At 43.7% G+C, this 20208-nt stretch overlaps 1 protein-coding gene across 5 annotated transcripts in view; it reads right to left on the bottom strand.

The window, feature by feature from the left end:
- The window catches only part of BTBD2 (BTB domain containing 2), a 130785-nt gene extending 113142 nt beyond the window's left edge, over nt 1–17643 (bottom strand). For 2 of the 5 annotated variants that reach the window (XM_089687451.1, XM_089687452.1), the window contains exon 1: nt 17127–17634. In XM_089687451.1, the coding sequence (XP_089543577.1) occupies nt 17127–17584 (458 nt within the window). In that variant the 5' untranslated portion in view covers nt 17585–17634. Of the gene's footprint in view, nt 1–17126 lie in introns of all 5 variants that reach the window. The other 3 variants (XM_089687454.1, XM_089687449.1, XM_089687453.1) reach the window with 3 other exon arrangements.
- Nucleotides 17644–20208: the final 2565 nt, after the last annotated feature.

The following is a 20208-nucleotide window of genomic DNA, read 5'->3' as shown; positions in this document are numbered from 1 at the left end:
TGCTGGCCTTCAATGAACAGAAGAGAAATGAACAGGATTTTACATTTTGACCACAGATGCACTTTAAGATAGAATCGTTTGGCCACTGTAAAATTAGATATGTTTAATGCAAACCAAAGATAGCATTTCAAAAGAAGACAAACTGTAAAGCATGGTGGTGGAAAGGATATGGCAGGGGTTGCTTTCCCTGCCTTAGGTCAGCTTGCAGTCATTGAGTCCCACACTTAATTCTGCATCATATTATGTATGCATCAAGTATGCTTAACCACTTGACCTCCAGAGGATTTACCCCCCTTAATGACCAGGCCTCTTTTTGCTACTCGGCGCTGCACTAATTTAACTGATAATTGCGCGTTCATACAATGCTGCACCCAAACGAAATTTACGTCCTTTTTTTCACACAAATAGAGCTTTCTTTCGGTGGTATTTGATCACCTGTGCGCTTTTTATTTTTCACGCTATAAACAAAATTTTTGAAGAAAGACAATATTTTTTACTTTCAGCTATAAAAAAAATATATAGTAAACTCAAAGTTAGTTATAAATTTAGGCCAAAATGTATCCTGCTACATGTTTTTGGTAAAAAAAATCCCAATAAGTGTATATTGATTGCTTTGTGTGATAGTTATAGCGTCTACAAACTATGGTATAGATCAGCAATGGGCAAACTACGGCCCGCGGGCCGTATACGGCCCGGCGGACCTTTTAATCCGGCCCGCGGAGCTAGGCTCCCGCAAGGCCAGTGGTCGGCAAGCCGCGGCTCTTTACAAATTTAGATGCGGCTCTCCTGTGTGCCGGGCGCCCGCTCCCCTCCCTCCTCTCCTCCTCTCCCCTCCTCTCCTCTCGGATGGCCGCCCCCCCTCTCGGATGGCCGCCCCCCTCCCTCCTCTCGGACGTCAGGACTCTGCAGCTGTCAGGATGTAGGCGAGGCAGCCAGGATGTAGGCGGGGCAGCGTGACGAACTCCTCTCACAGTCCTCCCTGAAGACCAGAACGGCGCGGGAATACGAGAGGAACGCGCGGACCAAAGGTAAGTGAATTGACACAGGGGGGGGACTTACTATATGGGGGATGAATTACTATATGGGGGACTTACTATATGGGGGACTTACTATATGGGGGACTTACTATATGGGGAATGAATTACTATATGGAGGACTTACTATATGGGGAATGAATTACTATATGGAGGACTTACTATATGGGGAATGAATTACTATATGGGGGACTTACTATATGGGGAATTAATTACTATATGGGGGACTTACTATATGGGGAATTAATTACTATATGGAGGACTTACTATATGGGGAATGAATTACTATATGGAGGACTTACTATATGGGGAATGAATTACTATATGGGGGACTTACTATATGGGGGATGAATTACTATATGGGGGACTTACTATATGGGGGATGAATTACTATATGGGGGACTTACTATATGGGGGATGAATTAATATGGGGGATGAATTAATATGGGGGATGAATTACTATGGGGGATGAATTACTATGGGGGATGAATTACTATATGGGGGATGAATTACTATATGGGGGACGAATTACTATATGGGGGATGAATTACTATGGGGGATGAATTACTATGGGGGATGAATTACTATATGGGGGATGAATTACTATATGGGGGATTAATTACTATGGGGGATTAATTACTATGCTTACTATGGGGGAATATTACTATACTTACTATGGATGACACATACACATCATTCATCTACTCTTGGTCCGGCCCCCGGGTCCAATATATGAACCCATTGCGGCCCTCAAGTCAAAAAGTTTGCCCACCCCTGGTATAGATACTGCAATTTATGCCATTTTTTTGCTATACAGTGCTGCGCTAGTTTAGCGGACAATTGCGCGGTCATGCAAAACGGTACATAAATGAAATTTACATCCTTTTTTTCCCCACAAATTGAGCTTTGTTTTGGTGGTATTTGATCGCCTGTGCGGTTTTTATTTTTTGCGCTATAAAAAAAAAAAAAAAGGCTAACAATTGAGGAAAAAAAAAACAATATTTTGGACTTTTTGCTATAAAACATGTCCAGTAAAAAAAAAATTTAAAAATCAAATTTAGTCATAAATTTCTGCCAAAATGCATTCTGCGACATGTCTTTGCTGAAAAAAAAAAAAACCCAATACGTGTAAATTAATTGGTTTACGTGAAAGTTATAGTGTTTACAAATGGCGGGAAAGATACTGGGATTTTTTGTTTTTTTTTATACTAATAATGGCGGTGATCAGCGACTTATGGCGACGATCAGCGACTTATGGCGGGACTGCGGCGGACATTCTGACATTGGGGGGTACTGACTTGGGGTCACTGACATCCCCAGTGACACCAATACAGTGATCAGTGCAAAAAAAAAAAAAACACACCGACACTGTACTAATGGCACTGGGGAGGAAGGGGTTAAGTTTATTATTCAGGGAAAGGGTTAACTGTGTGAGGGGAATGTTTTACTAGGGGACGGGGGTGTGTACTGAAGGGAACACCGCTGATCAGGAGAGAGAAACTCTTCTGTCCCGATCAGCGTGTCCTGGAGCTGTCAGGGAACTGACAGAAAGCACAGCTACTGCAGCTGTGCTCTCTGTTAGCGATTGCCGCCGATCACCGGGACATAGCCGGTAACGACCGGCTGTGACCCGGCGACTGACATCCGGGACTGTGATCGGCGGGACAGGTAGGGCCGGAGCGCGCCCCCTACCTGTTTTCAAAACACACGTTTAAAACGTGCTTTTGCCCAGCCGTGCCGCCCTGCCGCCGTATTTCTACAGTGGCTGGGCGGCATGTGGTTAATGAGGATGTGACACCATCTGTTGACACCAAGTTGATGAACTAGAAATGGAAATCCACCAAGCAATGACTTAAAAAAGAAATAAAGTGTTATTAATTATCCTAGTCAAAGTCCTGATTTGGACCCCACTGAAAAACCATGCAATAAAACCCACAGACATCTTGCAACTGAAATCATTTTACAAGGAGGTATACGCAGTCAAATATATTTACCAAAATTAATGTCAGAGACCGACAGACAAATTTCCCAGAACACCTATAAGGTTTCATTTCTGGTATAAGAGGCAATACCAGTATCAGAGGCAATGTGTGTGCTTAGCTTTTCCACAATACATTACATCTATCAATATTTTTGTAAAATATTTGCATTTTATTGAAAAAGTCTAAGGTTTGCCTGTTTACATAAAAAAAAGAAGGAGCATTGTTTTTCATTATATACACATTAGCAAGAAAAATAAACACTTCTTTACAAGACCCTTAAATATGGATTCAAGTTAAGGTATATGGTGTTACAGATGTTGATCGATTTAAAACTATACAGCAGCACAGACCAGTAGAAAAGAAGAAATACTAGCAGCCAATCAGATAAGCTACCTGCACAGGTACTGACAAAGTAACATGCAGACAAGAGACAGCACTGTGAGCACTGTGAGATCTCTCATTATCAAATCATAGGTTATGACAGAAGCTAACCTAACTACTACTTGGTTATATACTTTCTTTTCTAGATTCACCTATTTAGTATATGCTACACAGCACAGATTGACAAATCTCCCACTGCAGCTATTGTGCTATTGACAGTCAGCTCCAGATTTTAAAATATCAGAAGAGTGTCTGCATCCAGTCGGATGCAGCAGCTGTTCAGCTGGCAAGCATACATTTTAACTGTGCAGTTGAAGCCCAACTTCAGGCAAAAAAAAAAAAGAAGAAAAAAATTCCTTGCAATTAATAGCCTGAATTGTGTAGGGGAGAAGAGAAACGGTTTTGCTTAACTGGTCCGCTGCTCCCCCATTAAGTGGTGTTCCCTCATGATCTGGCAGTGGACTGTCCCTCAGCATCCTAATGTCCAGTGCAGGGCTATGGACCCTGCTGCGGTCTTGATGACATAATGTACCCTAGACCAGTGCAGTCTGGGATGCCAACACTGTAGGGACCAGTCCAGTTGCAGGGAGGAGCAGAGGATTGGACAAGTGAATCTCCTTTTATTATTCCCCTTGGCATAAAAGGGTAATAACCCTTGCAATGCATGCACAGTCCCACTGTGAGGGTTACATTTTTAGTTGCCCGGAGTTGGACTTTAAGGGGTATTTATAGTCAAACCCTAAACGAAGATTAAACCTATTCTCACCCATATTCTACACTCACCGACCACTTTTATTATGTAGACTGTGTTACTGCAGAAAAAATATCCCCCCACACCATTACACCACCATCCTGCCCTTGATACAAGGCAGGATGGAACCATGCTTTTGTGTTGTTTACGCCAAATACTGACCCTACCATCTGAATGTCACAGCAACTAGTCTGCCCATTCACCTCTGATATCAACAAAGCATTTTCATCCACACAACTGACACTCACTGGATATTTTCTCTTTTTTGGACCATTCTCTGTAAACCTTAGAGATGGCTGTGTGTGAAAATCCCAATAGATCAGCAGTTTTTGAAATACTCAGACCAGCCCTTCTGGCACCAACAATCATGCCATGTTCCAAGTCACTTAAATCCACTTTCTTCCCCATTCTGATGCTGTTTGAACTTCAGCAAGTCGTCTTCACCACGTCTAGATGCCTAAATGCACTGAGTTGCTGCCATGTGATTTGCTGATTAGCAATATGTGTTACCAGGCAACAGAACAGGTGTACCTAATAAAGTGGCCAGTGAGTATAAGCCTGTTCTATCCAGCTTGTAAAACAAAAGATGACTATAATTACCTTTTCGGAAATCATTCCAGTCCAGTCACATGATCATGTGGGGAGCTGTGCAGCTGGACAGCGGACAAGGGCTATCCCATAGTAAGCATATAAACATCACCACACAGGCTCTGCAACCATTGTCAGCGATCTTTCCGCTTAACTGAAACTGTGGCAGGAGAGATCATGTGACCAGACCAAAGCAGCTTAAGAATATACAAGTACAGGCATCTTTTCTTTTACAGGATGAATAGAATAGTCTTAGAACGGGGGTGGGAGTAGATTTAAGCTTAACCTGGCCATAGAGGGTTCAAATCATGGCTGATTCAATAGGAACCAGCCGAAATTCAAATCATCTATGGGCACAGGCTGCTTGCACCCAAGCCGATTCAATCAGCATGCTGGAATTTTACACGATCCTTGGCAGTGGCTATAGTCACTGCATTATCCCGACAGAGATGACTCCCTCTGCCACCCCCCCCCCCCATCCAGAGGAGAACACAATAGGAGGAATTCTCCCATCAACACAGACTGCTGATGGTAAGGCGGGGGGGCGGGAAGAAAAAAAAAAATTCTCTCTTATATATAGATATATTTATCTATTGATAATTGAGTTTTGAGAGCTCTTTGGATTTTTAATCATAGGTCAGGTTAAGATATAAAACCGGTATTGGATTAGCAATACAAACAATAGTTATTTTTGACAATGCAAGAAGATTACGTGAAAAATCTTTCATGATGTAAGCACTTCATTTTTATTATATCCCTTGACTATAATACACAGTGGGTATAGAGAAACAAAAAAAAAAAAAAATCACCCTTTTTAAAGTGATTACTTTGCTGCTTTGCAGCCTGAAATAAAGACACACACAGTTTTTGGTTTATCCAGCTGTATTTACTCCATCCAAGTGAAAGATAATACCAAATATGTCGGGGGGGGGAACCCACACACCACACATTAAAAAACAGAATCACCAAGTTGAAAAAAACTGGGATATTTTTCTACTGACTTTGCAATATTTGCCCAGTCTTCTCTGCAGAACTGCTCAAGTTCAGTTAAATTGTATGGTGACCGTTTGTGGTCTTTAAGTCATTACACAGATTTTCAGTGGGGTTGAAGTCTGGGCTCTGACTAGGCCATGAAAGGACATTCACCTTTTTCTCCTTCAACCGCTGTGTGGTAATTTTTGTACTTTGGGTCATTGTCATGTTGGAAGGTAAACCTTCTTCCCATTGACAACTTTCTAGCAGAGGGCAGCAGATTTTCCTCAAGAATTTGACGGTATTTTCCCCATCCATTTTCCTTCTGTCCTGACAAGTGCTCCAGTCTCTGCTGCAGAGGAACACCCCATAATAGGATATTACCACCTCCGTGCTTTACTGTAGGAATGGTGTTATTTGGATGATGAGCTGTATTGGAATTCCTTCAGAAATATTTAGTGTTGAGACCAAATAATTCAATTTTAGTCTCATATGACCATAAACACCTTTTTCCATGTGGCCTCTTTCTTGAGGAGTGGCTTTTAGCTTGCAAGTCACATTTGTGGAGAATTTGTGATATTGTTATCACATACACACAATGACCACTGTTATAAATTCTTGCAACTGCTTCAGAGTTGCTATAATCACCTCTCGGACCAGTTTTCTCCTGCCTCTTTCATCCAATTTGGAGCAACGTCCTGATCTAGGGAGGGTCTGTGTTGTACTAAAAACCTTCCACTTCTTAATAATAGACTTCACTGAGATTCTAGGCATTCTAAGCCTCTGAAAAGTTTTTGTATCCATCTCCTGACTTGTACCTGTCCACAACTTTATCCCAGATACAGTCTGACAGTGCCTTGCCACCTTCAGTTGCACTATCAAGGACTGAAAGGCTCCAGGAAAGCTCATCATGCCAAGCTAACCAAAATGACCACAGCTGATCAGTTGAAAGTCTAATGGCTTTATGTGCTATTGAGAAGGTGATTAGCTACACCCGATTGAAAAATGATCAGCGCCCTCCTAAAAATGACTTGGGAACTCAGTTTATTTTGTTCCTGACATGTTGGTGTTATATCTTTCACTTGAATGTTATAATTTGTATTTCAGTAAATACAGCTTTTCAGGCTATAACGCAACAAAATGTGAGTATTTTAAAAGGGGGTGATTATTTTCTATACCCACTGTATCTAACACATCTCAAAAATTTTCCATCCCACTCCTTTGAATTTTCTTTTCTTTCTGTAGTAGAAAATGAACACCAATTTAACCGACCCCATACATTAGAAAAAAATCAAACTAACCTTTCTAAAGGAGAACGGTAGGCAAAACTTCCCCCCCCCCCATTTTGGATAAAGTAAGGGGAGGATCATAACCCGTCAGGTTTTATTTCTTTTTAAATGTTGCCATCTGTGTCCCATTGGGGACATTTCCCTTTACTTCCTGTGCCAAAACCAGAAGAAGAAATCCCAGAAAATTAATGGATTCCCTTGGAAACCCCCAGGCCACCAGAACAAGTGTATTACTTTCCTGGGGAAAACCACAAAATTTTGTATTTTCTTTAACTTTTAATGATAAACAGGACAAAGAGGGTGAATTACCCTAGCGGGGGCAGGTGAGGCAAGCCAAACCGCTGTTCTATCCCAGGGGTGTCGAACTCCATTTCATCAAGGGCCGTATCAGCATTATGGTTGCCCTCAAAGGGTCGGTTGTATCTGTAAGACTAGCTGTCCATAGCACCCCCCCATTACATCCGATGTCAATAATCCCACACCCTCCCTAACATCACCGTGCAATCAGAGCTGGAAAGCAGAAAGTGCAGGGTCTGGAGGAAGACCAGAGGAGTGGAGTCAGTTACCAGGGTCTGCGGAGACCAGGGGATGCAGAGATGAGGTGCAGGATTTGGCAAAGGAGTTCTATTCTCCTCCCTGCTGCCGAGGCGGGGGCAGAGACAAGGGTGTACCTGCAGGAGAGGTGGAAGGGCCACATGAAATGGCCTGGAGGGTCAGATTTGGCCCACAGGCCTAGTGTTTGACACCTGTGTTCTAACCCATCTCCACTCTAGTGAAATGTGATACGATTTTACTTTTTATTTATTTTTTTAACCATAAAACATACTTTATATAGTCATATGCTGGTTCACAAATTTAGCTGAAAGATACATAGGTTAAGCAATAGTTAAAACGTAAAACATTTATTCTGTTAAGTTTTGAGCAAACTTTATTTGAACAATAGAAATACAGAATATATTACTTCACCATAAAAAACGAAATTTAAAACCCAATCACAGAATATATTACTTCACCAATAACTAAATTTAAGACAAGACCACAATACATCACCCCCAACTGCAGGGAAGGAGAAAAAAAAAAATAAATGCAGATCCCGGATCTGGTAATTGTTTCTACTAGTATCAGATTTGTCAAATACTATATTCTGACACCAGAAACAGCAAAAAGTGAGTTTGGTTCATTCTGCCTGAAGGAATGAATCAACCGCAGAGTGCTTGAGAAGAGATTTTAAAGCAGTATTAAACCCAAAAGCAAACACATTACAGCTTACTAATTCGTAGATGTGGTGGCTGCATGCGTTTTCTTTCTTAGGCTCTCTTATTTTCATCTGGTGATCCAGGCCAGTAAGTATTTTTTTTAAAAGAAGACGTTACAGTTGTAATAGTTTACAGGGATGAGAAATCAGTTAACACTGACAGGTGCTTACAACAAACAGCTTTTATCCCAAAAGATGGGGGGGGGGGGGGGTGTCAGATGGGGTGCTGCTTTTGCATGAGTGCTGCGTTGATGGAGTGCTAAGACGCAGTTAAACAGCAGTCTAATTCATGCCTTCTCTGCTTTTCACAGGTAATGCTGCTATCTCATCTCCACTCTTAACTACAACGCATAGACTCCTGCTATTTATGGGTAATTCTGCTATCTGCTTCTCCACTCTAAACTACAACACAGACGCCTGTTAATTTCAGAGCGAATAGTGTATATATATTTTTGTCTGTTGATTAGTTCTCACCTCCAGTTGCACAATTTTTTATGACTGTAGCCTGTGTCTGGGTCTGTGTTTGAGAAACTTCTCCCCCCCTATTCATGTGATCCTTATCAGTTCCTAATTGGGGCGGAGAAGAGTGCTCATTTGACCATCTCTCTATAAATTTAGATCAGCTCATGGTGGGAAAAGAAAAAAAATCAGATAGGGGGACAGTCACAGATTGGGTGCTGCGTTGATGGAGTGCTAAGACGCAGTTAAACTAAAGCAGGATAACTCAAGCAGCAGGAAGACACAACAAGAAACTTTACTGCATACTGAAATGACTGCAAGCAAACACCCTGGGAAACATCTCTTACAAGTCTGAGCCCCACTCTGTGTAACATTTTAATATGTCCTTTCCACTCCTTTTCATATTACTTTCCTGCGTTCCCAAAAACTCACTTCTTTACCGCTCTGCTCCACCCCAAAACTTGTACATTTCACCCTCACTGCTACCATCTCCCTACTACTGCTCTCATCACCTCCTGATACTTCGCTCTCCTGCTGACCCAAACACCAGGACTGGGACACCAGGACTCGTGTACATCCCGCTCCAATCTTACTTTCCTCACCTCTGGGGATATCTCCCCAAACCCTGGTCCTCCACTATCTCACCCCCACCGGGCATCCTCTTTCTTCCGGGAATAGCCGCAATCCCCTCAATATCGGTCCCCGTGCTCCCAAAAACCACCCTTCCTTTTTCATGTGCGCTCTGGAATGCCCGCTCTGTCTGTAATAAGCTCACCTCCGTCCATGACCTTTTTTTCTCCCGCTCCCTTACCCTACTAGCAATTACAGAAACCTGGCTCCAAGCAGCAGATTCTGCTTCTCCCGCAGCACTTTCCTATGGAGGCCTTCTCTGGACCCATTCACCCAGACCCAGTGGTCAAAAGGTGGTGGAGTTGGTTTGCTTCTATTCCCACTGAGCACCTTTCAAGTCCTCCTAAACCTCCCTCTCTATCCTCTTCTTTCGAGACTCACTGCATCCGGCTGTTTTCTCCCATTTCTCTGAGGATTGCAGTGATCTGTCAGCCTCCTGGACAGGTGTCCCGCTTTCTTGATGATTTCTCTGCCTGGCTACCCTACTTTCTCTCCTCTGAATTACCCACTATCATTCTCGGAGATTTTAACATCCCTATTAATGTGAACAGCCCGGCTACATCTCAACTCTTCAACATAACCTCATCTTTTGCATTAGCACAATGGACACAGTCCTCCACTCACTCTGATGGGAATACATTGGACCTTGTTTTCTCCCATCTTTGCACTCCCTACAACCTCACAAACACCCCCTTTCCTCTCTCTGATCACAATCTCATCACCTTCACAGTGTCCTAGTCTTCAAACACCTATCCCTCCAAGCGGCAAACAATTACCTGCAGAAACCTTCACAACTTGAACCCTGCTCCTTTCCACTCTGCAACTGACCAACTCTATGACAGAATCCCCTGACAAGTACTATGGTCACCCTCTTCTTCCATCGCATGCTTCCTCACATCTTCAATCTTTCCCTCTCTACTGGTTCCTTCCCCTCCCCTCTAAAGCATGCACACATCACTCCCATACTTAAAAAGCCCTCCCTGGACAACTTAAGGCCCATCTCCCTGCCGCCATTTACCTCAACTCCTAGAGCGCTTAGTCTACAATTGCCTGAGCTCCCACCTCACCGACAACATTCTTGACCCTTTACAGTCTGGCTTTCGCTCACTACACTCCACTGAAACTGCCCTACTAAAACTCGCTAATGATCTACTAACTGGTAAAACCAATGGCCACTATACAGTACTCTTACTACTCGACCTCTCTGCGGCTTTTGATACGGTTGACCATCCCCTCCTCCTCAAAAAACTCCACTCTCTTGGTCTCAGAGACTCTGGTCTCTCCTGGTTCTCCTCCTACCTATAACAGCGCTCCTTCAGCGTTACCTATAACGCTGCCTCCTCCTCTTCACTCCCTCTTTCTGTAGGGGTCCCTCAAGATTCTGTCCTTGGACCCCTTCTCTTCTCCATCTACACCTCCTCCCTTGGTCACTTGATAAACTCCCATGGCTTTAAGTACCATCTCTATGCTGATGACACACAAATCTATATTTCTACCCCTCACCCCTTCAATCTCCTCTCGCATCACTAACCTACTAAGTGACATATCGGCATGGATGTCACTCCACTTCCTCAAACTCAATCTTTCCAAAACTGAGCTCTTAGTATTCCCCCAGCCCGTGCCCCCTCCCCCGACTTCTCCATCAAGATCAATAACACAACCATCAGTCCCTCCCCTCATGCCAGGGTACTAGGTGTATTCCTAGACTCCCGTCTGTCCTTTCAGCCCCAAATCCAATCACTGTCCAAATCTTGTAGACTTCACCTCCGCAACATCTCCAAGATACGCCCGTTCCTATCCACGGAAACCACTAAGCAACTTATTCACTCCCTTGTTATCTCTCGCCTTGACTATTGTAACTCCCTCCTCATTGGCCTACCTAATCGCAGGCTATCCCCTCTTCAGTCTATCATGAATGCTGCTGCCAGACTTATCCACCTTACTAATCGTTCTGTATCTGCCACCCCTCTCTGCCAATCCCTCCACTGGCTTCCCATTGCCCAACGGATAAAATTCAAAACACTAACAATAACGTTTAAAGCCATTTATAACTCTGCCCCAAATTACATCACCGATCTTGTCTCTAAATATCGCCCAAACCATACTCTCCGCTCCTCGCAAGACCTCCTACTCTCTAGCTCCCTTGTCTCCTCCTCCCATGCTCGTCTCCAGGACTTCTCCAGAGCTTCCCCCATCCTCTGGAACTCTCTACCCCAATTTATCAGACTATGGCCTACTCTGCTCACTTTTAGGCAATCTCTGAAAACCTCTCTTCAGGGAAGCCTATCCGGCCCTCAGCTAATACTGGAATCTTCTACTCTTCCAAGCAGTCCATCCCCCACAGTTTTTACCTTCTGTAGCACTAGCCCCTCCCTCCTAGATTGTAAGCTCCAAGGAGCAGGGCCCTCAAATCCCTCTTGTATTGAACTGTATTGTCTCCCTTTATATTGTAAAGCGCTGAGCAAACTGTTGGCGCTATATAAATCCTGTATAATGTAATAGGAAAAAAAAAACTGCTCTAATTACAAAGTAACTAAATATTAAACCATGACACCTTCTCTTTAGAATTACCTAAAAAGGTAAGAAATATTTTAAAAACGTACATTGTGTGAATGGGAACACACAACAAAAGGAGCTGCAGTCACAGGTGTGGCATACAGCCCATTGTTAGCAACCTGCCAAAATCAATGAAAGGCAGTTATATACGCACATCTAAGTGGTACTTGCATACAGGGACATGGGCCGTCCCAAACAGTCTGCATTCAATGTAGTACATACATCACTGTACACAAGTACCAGTCACATATGCATATATCAGCCGCTGCATCTAGCAACCTGTCATTGCTCTTGACAGGCTACAGACTATATGCTTTCCATGTGTCTCTCTGGCATAGAATTACACCTGAATTTTATGCCATATGGCCCTCTTGCGACCGTTTGCATGAGCCCTAAATAGACTTAACAATGCAACAAAAACTGAACCTGAAGCCAATTTTTTTTTTTTTACACTGCAGGTCCATCAGCACCTACTGTATTTCTGCATTGGGGTACCATTTGGAATGAATGGCACTGAAAACTGCTACAGAGAGGGGTGATACACCATGCGCTGCTTCAGTATGGATTTTAGCACAATGCATAGGTATGAAAAGCTCCTTGAAGGGCATCTTTATGTTGAAGGGAGGAGGGGGGGAGAAGGTATATACACTGAATACTATCACCACAAGTATACTCTGAATAAAATTAGCAAAACAGTAGCTGGAATTTACTAAAACTGTAGCAGACAAACTGTAGCAGCATTATTTAGTAGCTGATTTGAATTGTTCAGGTAAGCTTAAAAAAAAATAAAAGCTAGAAGCTGATTGGTTGCCATGCACAGCTACTGCCCTTATGTGCGCTCCAGTATAAGCTTGTTCACACAGGCGGTGATACAAAAAAAACAAAATGTATATATATATATATATATATATATATATATATATATATTTCAGCCACAGTTTTACCGACCCCTGACCACCCCCTTAAAGTGAAACTAAACCCTCCTAACCTGTACAGCTAAGGAAGCCACCAACTGGGGCAGGTCAGACATTATGCAATTTTCTATCCTTCAACTTCCTCCATAAACACAATCAGTACATATTTAGACAGCAGGTTTTCCAGCCATCAGATTACAAGGATCACAGCTGGCAGCTATAGGCCCCAGCAGCGATCAAATTAAAGAACACACACACACACACACACACACAAAGCTAGCTGTACTGAAGATGATCAAGAGTTCGATTTCAGTAAAACCAGCCTACCCATAGATGGATCAAAATTCATTCAGTTTCTACTCCAGCCTCTGATCAACAGATTCCATGGGGCTGCACATGTGATCAGCTACAACACCAGCCATTGATGGCTTGATAGTCTGGCTGAGAGCCAACAAGTACACTAATAACCAAGTTCTTATTCAGGGTATTCCTTGAACATAAAACTACATTCACATGAGCCCACACAGCAAAACACAGTGGTAGCGAAAGCTCTGGCAGGGAGCACAGCAATGAGCATTTCTGGACATGACAGCTGTCATTTGTTTTCTTTTCTTGAACTTTGATGTATCACATGGTGACACTTCATGCATGTGTCTGCACAACAGCAGGATGTTTTCTGCTGCAGTCTAGTAATGTGCTGTGTCATCCAGGGTAGTGTGGAAAAAAATGCAGACATTAATTTTTTTTGTCAGCACTGCAACGTGCGTGACACCAGTGCTGTGGTGTGAACAGAGCACACAGAAATAATTGGTTTCTCTGCGCCTTTATAGTAACTTGCCAGTGCGGAAAAAAAAAAAATAAAAAACACCACACAAGTGCACACAATGTGAATGAGCCATAACTGTTCTGGGAAACAGCTGAATTCCAGGCATATTAAAAATAAATAAATCATCCATTGCAGTGGGGGAAGCTGGTTTATGTCAAGAGAAACAAAAAAATATTTACTTGCCCGATCCCCTGCTCCTCCATGCAGCGTCTGCACCCCCATGCTCCACTGGTATAGAGTCCTGATGTCATCAAGACTACAGCAGGATCCATAGCCCTGCACTAGACATGAGAACACCAAGGGACAATCCACTAAACAGCTTTTATGTGCCTAGGGAAGAATTGCTCCCTGCGTGTGTATGCAAATATGCTGCAGGGATCAGGTACCAAAAAAGCCCTGCGGCACATCAACATATGTGCTTTGCCCCTCAGGTATCAGTGCACACGCAGGGTTTGCAGCACAAGACTGCCACCAAGGAAATCAGAACACTTCTCTATCTTGGCACTTACAGGTACCAAGACAGCCCTGCAATACATATGCTGGGTCTGAAACCTTTTTTGTATAGATGTGCCAACAGTCTGTCAGGACCCAAAGGCACACCTACGCATGCACAGTTACACAGTTACGGTGACCCCACCATACCATCAGACTGAAGTTCCACTTTAGTCCTGATTCACACTATTGTGGTGTGGGAAACCATGTGATTCGGACAGAAATCGCAGTGCATTCCTGTTCAAATTTATGCAATCTTTTTGCAGTGCGATTTGAGCCCATTCATTTTGTATGGCTCCAGTCACATCCCATGAAAGGTGCAGCTCCTTTTTTTTTTGCACTGGAATCAGCTTGCATGAGTATTCATTCACACCCATGCATCCAATTCAGCCAACTGCACCGCGTTTTGCAAACCACTTTCGGGGTGTCGTCAGACGCCCACATCGGTTCACATGAACCTCTCTCTCAAACATGTTTAAACTTACCTGCTCTGTGCAATAGAGTTTGAAGAGCATCCCTGATCCTCCTCTTCTCAAGTCCCCCACCAGCACTCCTAGCTCCTCCTCTCTTGCTGGTGCCCCCAATAGGAAGCCAATTTCCATGGGGGCATTTGTGCGGGCTAGCTCCCGAGTCCCCCTGCTGTGTCTATTAAACACAGACAGCTAGACTCAGCCCCACCCCCTGCTCCCTTGTCACTGGAGTTGATTGACAGAAGCTGGAGAAATGGCTCCCACTGCTATCAATCCGCCCAGTGAGGGACAAAGCCAGGAGAGCCGCTGGATCACGGTAAGGCCACCTCATCCCTTTAAAACCGAACTCTAATTTTACAAATATTAAACAGGTTCTGAGGCTAAAAAGTGTTACTAAACCCACAACAGTAAAATCAGTCTGTATATGCATATAAGCATGCTTGGTATACTCACTGTGGAACCTAAGGGGTTAATCCTCTGCATGGTATAGAAAGGCAGTTTGATCCTGTTTTCTCTGCCCCTCCTCTTGTTAAAATGTCCACCTGATAAGACATGCAACCCATAGCCACATGCACATGCTCAGTTTGGTGTATCAATAGAGAGGTTTTTTTTGTTTGTTTTTCCTTGGAAGTGTGCATGTGATCAGCACGGGTCCAATCAGTACTGTCCAGAGGTCAGGGGTTCTGCATCCTCCAAGAAGAGAAAGATCCTCCTACAAGCTTTAACCCATGCTCTGCTGAAATCAATAGACTGCTCTAACTGCTGATGAGAAAAGGCATTTAACAGTTTATATTTACTAAAATAATTGCACTTCCATGTTCTGTGGGAGACCAGATGTAGTGAATGCACGGTCCTGGGTTTAGTAACACTTTAATGCAGATAAGGCACCGAGTTTAAGTACCACCTTAATCAGCCACAGAACTTGTGTAAGTAATGTGTTTGGTTTTAAAAGGGATGAGGTGGGCAGCACAGTGGCTAAATGGTTTGCACTTCCGTCTGGCAGTACTAGGGTCATTAGTTGGAATCCCAACCAGGGCACCACCTGCCTGGAGTTTTCATGTTCTCCTTGTGCCTGCGTGGGTTTCCTCCGGGTACTCTGGTTTCCTCCCACACTCCAAAGACATTCTGGTAGGTTAATTTGATCCAGTCAAATTTGGCCCTAGTATGTGTGAATGTAAGTTAGGGACCTTAGATAGCATGCTCCTTGTAGGTTAGTGACTGATAAATAGATATTAAAAAATGTAACTTATTTTATTGCTATCACATAGGGGACCAATAGACTAATAGCATATGAGTGACAGGTCCTCTTTGTAGGGGCGAGGAGCAGTGGAGGGGGCAGTGTATACAGAGAAGCTCCCTTACTAGCTGTGACAATGTCAGTGCCAATTTTTAAATGCAATTGCCGGCTTTTTTTTTTTCCTGCACTAAAGCTCACAGAATTAGCTGACACTTTCCCTGGAGCTAAAGGAAACTCTTATCTCTGAAAGAAACTAAAAGGAAACATTGTTGCTTTTAGCTGGGGGAAAAAGTGACAGTTGATTCTCTGAGCTATAGTGAAGAAAAAAAAAAAGCCAGAAATTGCATTTAAAAACCGGCACTGACATATTGGGAGAGATTTACTAAAACTGATGTACTCAGAATTTGGTGCAGCTGTGCATGGTAGCCAGATTCTAACTTCAGCTTGTTAAATTACGTTTTCGCAGTAAAACCTGGAAGCCGATTGGTTTCTGTGCACAGCTGTGCTAGATTTCGCACTCTCCACTTTTAGTAAATACCACCAATAGTGACTGCTAGTCACTGTATACACTGCTCCTCTCTGCCGCCCCCTTACATCTGCAGTACACACAGTCCCCTGCATAGGCAGAATTTTTCCGATCGGCAAAATGCCAATAGGGCCATTTTCAGCCGGTATGTTTCGGTGGCCTACATTTTGGTGCATCCCTAATAAACAGAGAGAACTGCGTAAATTGGCGGCGCTATACAAGTACCTGTAACAAATAAAATAACCCTAGTGAGGGGGCGAGTCTGTGACACAGGTTTATTACCTTAATGAATAGGATGCAAAGTAAAGAAGAAAAAAAACAAAAAAACCCTTGAGGCTTTAAAACCACTTAAAGCTGCAACAGTGGCCCGCATGACGGGACGTTCACCTGCTGCTTTGTGGCAAAGTTCTACCCGACGTTGCGCTGAGCACACGGTACTACCGCAGAAGGAGACCAATTCAAAAGAGGGGCAGCCCATTGGCTGCACAGTCCTCTCAGGGTTAACAACCGATGAGGCAGCAAGCTACAACACCCCAGCCACCTATCGCAGGTGTGAACAAGCCCCCTCACATGTAACTTACTCCTGATGTGACAGAGCTCTGCCATCCACAAGCAGAAAGCAAACAACAGCAGCATGCTTACCAACCCCCGTCTCCAGCCGTCACCCCAGCCTCCCATGCTGCCACAATGACACTGCAGTCGGGGTGGGTGTGACAAGCCGGGCTGGGTCGAAGCTAGGACTTGAACGGCGGACGAGTGTGTACCTATGAGCGGGTATCCGCTGACTGCCGAGTCCTTTCCCGACTAGGAAATGCACGTCACTCAGCACTTCGTTGTTAAACAGAAAAGTGAAGCGTTCCCGCACCGTGGTCTTAGTGGCTTGCCAGTTATAGACGGGTTCTCGGTGCAGGAGGCCGGCGGCCGCAGCTAGGGGCGGAGGCGGAGCCGCTGGAGGCGAGGCCCCGGCCGAAGACGCTGCCGATGCAGTTTGGTTCCCCGGGGAGGAAACCGCTGCCCCTCCGCTGTAGTTGTACGAAGAGGACGCCGTCCCACCGCGATTGCTAGGGGCGCTGTTGCTCACTACACCGGAGAACGAAAGGCCACCATTCCCACCCGCCGCCATCTTGGATGGGGGAGGCTCCCGTGGGCGGCTGTAGGCGGATGTAGCTGCTGGAAGTTCCCAAGAACTGTTCGCAAATAAAAGCGGGCAGCAGCGACGCATGGGGCGGCGTGGCCCTAAAATCGCTATGGCAACGGGAAAAGCGCAGGCATCAGATTGACTTAAAAGAGTGTAGGGGTGGAACTTGTGACCTTGACTACGAGAGATGGGAATGATCGGGCCTGTTGATTGGACGAGGAAAGTGACGGCGTCGAGCTCCAAAACTGCGGACACTTTGTTTAGTTCCTGTTTGTCCTCCAGGCGCCATCTTAGGTCACGTGTCCAATGGCAGAGTGCGCTGATTGGCGCTTCCAACAAACTTCTCACGTTCACTCTTTCGTCCCTTGTGGACTGCTGACCGATGATTCTTATCTGTCCTCAGGCAATCCATTTTGTTTTTTGTAGGCAGGCAGTTATCCAGGTTCTATATTTTTTTGCCTATAAGCCGTGTATTTATTAAAACAAATGCTCTTGGAACTGTGGTGGATTTGATAACACCATGAATATATCAGACACCAATATTTACACTAAAATAATATTGGAAGCACCCCAACTTCTGCAGTACCCACTTTTACACACGTCACATCCCTTAGGGCTGATTCACACCATAGGAATGCATTTAGGATGCGTTACTGTGTGTTTTTGATGCGTTCTGGTTAATTCCCCCCCCCCTCTCTTTTCCTTCAATTCAAATAGGGTCATCTGCGTTCCGGTGTGTTTTTTATGCATTTTACCACATTCCAGTACAGTTCTGTGCAGGAAAAATGCAGCCTGTTTTATTTTTTTTGTCTGCAACCGGAACGCACTGGAACTGCAAGCACTGATGTAAACTATGACATTTACAACCATATAACCTACTTTCTGTGCATTTTGGATGCACAAAACGCATGTAGTGTGATCTGGCCCTTAAAGTAGAACTCCAGGCAATGTAACAATTGTGCCCAATAGAGACATGGATCCTGTACGCGAAAGCCATCTTGTAAAGGTCTCATGAGCAGTGTTCCTACTCCCCCCCCCCCCCCTCTTCCGGTTGCAAACTATGGAATTTGTAGCTGTGACTTTTAGCAAACTTCAAAAGAGCCTCTTTTCTTAACTAAAACACAGATGCAGAATCCAGACCTGACCAGATTTGTAAACAGTTAATTAGTCTTGGTAGGATGTCTGTTTCCACGAACCATGAAAAACACTTTCCTCTGACCTATCGTAAAACAATAATAATTCAGTCAAGCCATCACACATGACTTGTAAGGCCATTTAACCTCTAGGAATGCAGAGCTTGCCATAAAATGTCTTCCACAACGTAGCAATTAATAGAATTCAACAGGACACATTAATATTAGGTATATATTTGAATGGGGAATATCATACCGAATAAATCAAGGTCATACAGGACTATGTTAGCACATACGAAAGGGAGAGAGCAGTCTTCTGCCTCATGGGTGACAAAGGTATGCTGTGTTAGGTATCCCTGGGTTAAAAATAATATTCTGCCATTTTCTAGAATGTATGTATTGGAAAGTATTAATATAAAACTGTATTTGGGAATTGGTCATAAACATGGTGGCACCCATCCTTTAAACTGGATTAATGGTCAGTAGGTCTCTGGTGACACCACTTTGATAGCACAGAAAAGGGACTGATAGGACTTAAGTTTTTATGCTCTTGTTTTACTGTCAAACAAGGAACACCTAAGAGAGCCAAGACAACGTTTTTGCTTGGACAATTGGACTCTGCTAAAACCAGTACTTTGCAAGTATTCTGCCTTTTTAACGTCTTTCTTTTATTTCTCTGTTGCTTTAGGGCTCGTGTACACTGCAGCTGATAAACTCACGTTTGAATGCTGGAAATTGACAGCAGGTTAAAAAAATGTCAGTTTTGATACATTTGCATATGCGTTTATGCGCGTTTGCGTTTAGAAGGGTTTTTTAAAGATAAGCACAGGAGAACCTCCCAAATGCCCAGAATTCACTGGAAAGTGGTAAATTATTAACTATTTCAGACTGTTTCAGAGAAATACAGAGAGTAGAAGCAGAGGCAGCAGTATGTGTTGAGATTAGTTTAGGTGTGAGTTGCTCATTAATATTTCTTTTGTTTCCAAGGGTGGGAAAGGTGTCTGGTGGAGTGAGTCATTAAGGCCACCTGGCAGAGGGTCTTCATGAGGAATTTGAGGTGTGAATGGTCATTAACATATCTTTTGTTTCCAAGGGTGGGAGAGGTCTGAGGTGCTAATTGGTCATTACAATGTGTGATAAGCTTGGTAGGAACATCCTGTGTTCAGTGTTTTGTCCATTTGTGTACCTTGAAAACAATTTGCATGCATTTTTCATGATGAAAAAAGGCTCTGGACAGCATCTGGAAATGGAAGAGTGAAAAAAAAATTCCAAATGCAAATGCTTATAAACGCGGTTAGCTGCGTTTACAAGTGTTTGAAACGCTGATAAATCTACTGCTGAATGCAACTTTTGTGCGTTCAAGAAAACGACTGTAGATGCAACTGCCTGTAAACAACATAGTGTACATGGACACATAGGAAAACATTAGGGTGAGTTCAGGGGTTGCTGAAAAAAATGCTGAACAGCTCCTAAATGTGAGTTTATCAGCTGCAGTGTAAATGAGCCCTTATTGTTCTCTATATTTATCTGTAACATCCCTTTCTGTAAATATTTTAGTTGCATTATTTGACCTTT

Source organism: Staurois parvus, unplaced genomic scaffold (genome assembly GCF_062004578.1).
Source record: "Staurois parvus isolate SC_StPar_1 unplaced genomic scaffold, SC_StPar_1.0 ptg000425l, whole genome shotgun sequence".
Lineage (NCBI taxonomy): Eukaryota > Metazoa > Chordata > Amphibia > Anura > Ranidae > Staurois > Staurois parvus.
This window is presented reverse-complemented; position numbering and strand designations above follow the sequence as displayed.